Source organism: Propithecus coquereli, unplaced genomic scaffold, assembly GCF_000956105.1.
Source record: "Propithecus coquereli isolate 6110/MARCELLA unplaced genomic scaffold, Pcoq_1.0 Scaffold82, whole genome shotgun sequence".
NCBI classification, from domain to species: Eukaryota; Metazoa; Chordata; class Mammalia; order Primates; family Indriidae; genus Propithecus; species Propithecus coquereli.
This window is the reverse complement of record NW_012154396.1, coordinates 3973460-3975973: the sequence shown is the minus strand read 5'-3', so window position 1 is coordinate 3975973 and position 2514 is coordinate 3973460. Positions and strand designations below refer to the sequence as shown.

Sequence of the window (2514 nt, the reverse complement as noted above, 5' to 3'; positions counted from 1 at the left end):
TAACACAGCTTTAACAGACCTACTCTGGTCCTTTTGAAGCTTTTGCTTTTAAACAATGCTGTATGTTGGATTGAGTAAATGCACAATCTAATCTTCATCGCTCAACTGAAATTATTTTTTGAAGAGAAATAAAATTTCCCTGACAACTACCATCTCCCAGAAAAAAAGCCATTTTAAGACCACTTTTGAAATATTATAGTCATTTGTTATTTTAAAGGAAAAATAACTGCAATTATAATTTGGACAATTCTAAGTGGATTTTAAATATACAATAGAAATATGTAACATTCTAAATCAAGTAAAAAAAGATGATTGAATGTACATAAAGCGGTCTGTAACAGGCTAAAAGGTTGTTCTATCCATCGCATTCATCAGCAACTTGAACAGTGATGAACAGTAAAGGGTATCATGTACCAATCTGAACTCATGTATTCCCTGAAATAATTGATCATTTGGAGTTTGCAAATTTGTTTGATTTTCAAAACTGTAAGTTTCGGAACTGTAAGTTTTTGTGCCCAGAATTTAGTGACAAAGGCTGTACTTGGGAGAAGACAGCAAAAATGATCCTTAAAAATTTGCAATTATTACTAGTAGTCAAGCTAATCTATTTAGCTCATTAAGCTCCATGATACTTTACTGGGCACTTAATTTTTACAGGCTATCAGGTTACACTGCTAGAATAAATACACTGTATCCTTCTATGGATACAGAACTGTTATATGCACATGGCTTTATTCTCTGTAGTCTTCAACAAAACTGAATTAGGAAGTGTGATATTTCTGTTTTCCAATTTTCTTTTATCAAGCAAATCTTTAAAAAAATCCAACAAAAAAGCATAAATGTTTTGCAGGCATAATCATCATTTTCTGTTTTAGGGACCTCCAGGATCACAGGGACCAAGAGGAGAGCGAGGCCCAAAAGGAAGACCTGTAAGTTAACGTGGGGGTGTCCTTTTTGCCAATGTGCACCAAGTCAGTCAGTCTACATGGTGTTCCCTGAAAACAGCAAGGAGCCCGGGCACTGTTTTTGTTTCACCTGTGTTAAATGTTATGACGAAGTCAGGTCATGAATTGATTGTATGGCTCTCCTAATTCAGAGGAAATTAGGACATGCTAATAATTGGCTATTATTAGGTAACACAAATGATATTTCCTTGTTTTTTTATGAGGTCAAATTAAAATAAAGTGAAATTGAAGGAAACATAATTAACACATCATGTTTTCAGAAGTTGTCACTCATGAATTAGAATGCCAAGAATGTAATGTTGAGATAAAACACCAGAAGTTCTGTGATCTGTGGTTGCTATAGGAATAACCCAGCTGGATAGAGGAAAAAGAAATTATTAGAAGATAAAATTTTCTTTCAAGTGGTTGTACAACTAATTTATTTCCCAGGTAGCACTCTACCTTTTCAATGAGCAGCTGCTACAGAGATATCTAAGGAGCAATTTAAAAAATCAACAACCTTATTACTTTAAATTAAACTAGCCACCTTTATGCCCTTGAGATAAAACATGAGGATATTATATAATATATACCAAATATTTTCTCTTATTACCTACTGCACAGAATATATATTGTTCTCAAGTCTTAGGGCTATAATTTTTTCTTTTTTATATCTCACCTCTAAAATCTAATGTTTTTCATATATTAAATAACCAGATTAATTTGTATTGCTATAATTATCCTATGTTTCAATCGGAAAAAATTGTACTGTTTAATTTTTTCTCTAACGATATCTACTAAAACTTAATTCTCAATGGATTTTTAGCCCTTTAGGTGTGTATTTATCCATATCTAAATGAGAGGAATAGATAAGCAAAGAAGCAACAGATAACTTTGAATGTATAAATGAGGACAAAACATATTTTAGACCATGTCCCTAGGAACTCTTGCTACTAGTTTCAGCTTTACGATTTTACACATCTACTCATTTCACCAAGTATATAGTATGATGTCAATACTTTTTCTGAAATGGAGTTGGAGTATGGATGGCATCTGCAGGCATGCAGGAGCATGGCAGTGCCCCAAAGAAGTTGGGCACAGCCATATAGGTGAGCGGCAAGGCTGTGTTCAGATTATTGTAGGCCACATTCTTTGATGCCGTTCTATTGATCTGTCTCACCACTGTTGCTAGCTTAAACACTGCTGGTAGCTCTCCAGATGTCTGCCCAAGGTCTAGAATGACAAAGACAGGGGGAAAATGACTTCTATTGGGTGTAGAGTGGGTGGTCATGCATGCAGAAAAGATTTTGCATCAATGTACTTGTGTGTTGTAAGTAATTGATAACATTGGGTCCTAAATCTAGGTGGAAGTTGCTATGAGAATAGTGGTGAGACTTTCAGAATACCTGGTTAGGATCCAGTGAGTCTATTCTCCAACTCTCTTGCTTCTTTTCTCTTCCCTGCTTGACTTAGTGTATGATATGGTTTATTTCCTATTTAGGTTAGGCATGAAACGAACAGTGTGAATTGGGTATGAGAGAGACAGAGAGAGAGAGAGAGAGAGAGAGAG

At 35.0% G+C, this 2514-nt stretch overlaps 1 protein-coding gene across 1 annotated transcript in view; it reads left to right on the top strand.

Annotated features, from left to right (window-relative positions):
* The window catches only part of COL5A2 (collagen, type V, alpha 2), a 169406-nt gene that overhangs the window by 92029 nt on the left and 74863 nt on the right, over nucleotides 1-2514 (top strand). The window contains exon 4 of the mRNA XM_012663640.1: nucleotides 876-929. Coding sequence (XP_012519094.1) covers nucleotides 876-929 — 54 coding nt within the window. The remainder of the gene's footprint in view (nucleotides 1-875; nucleotides 930-2514) is intronic.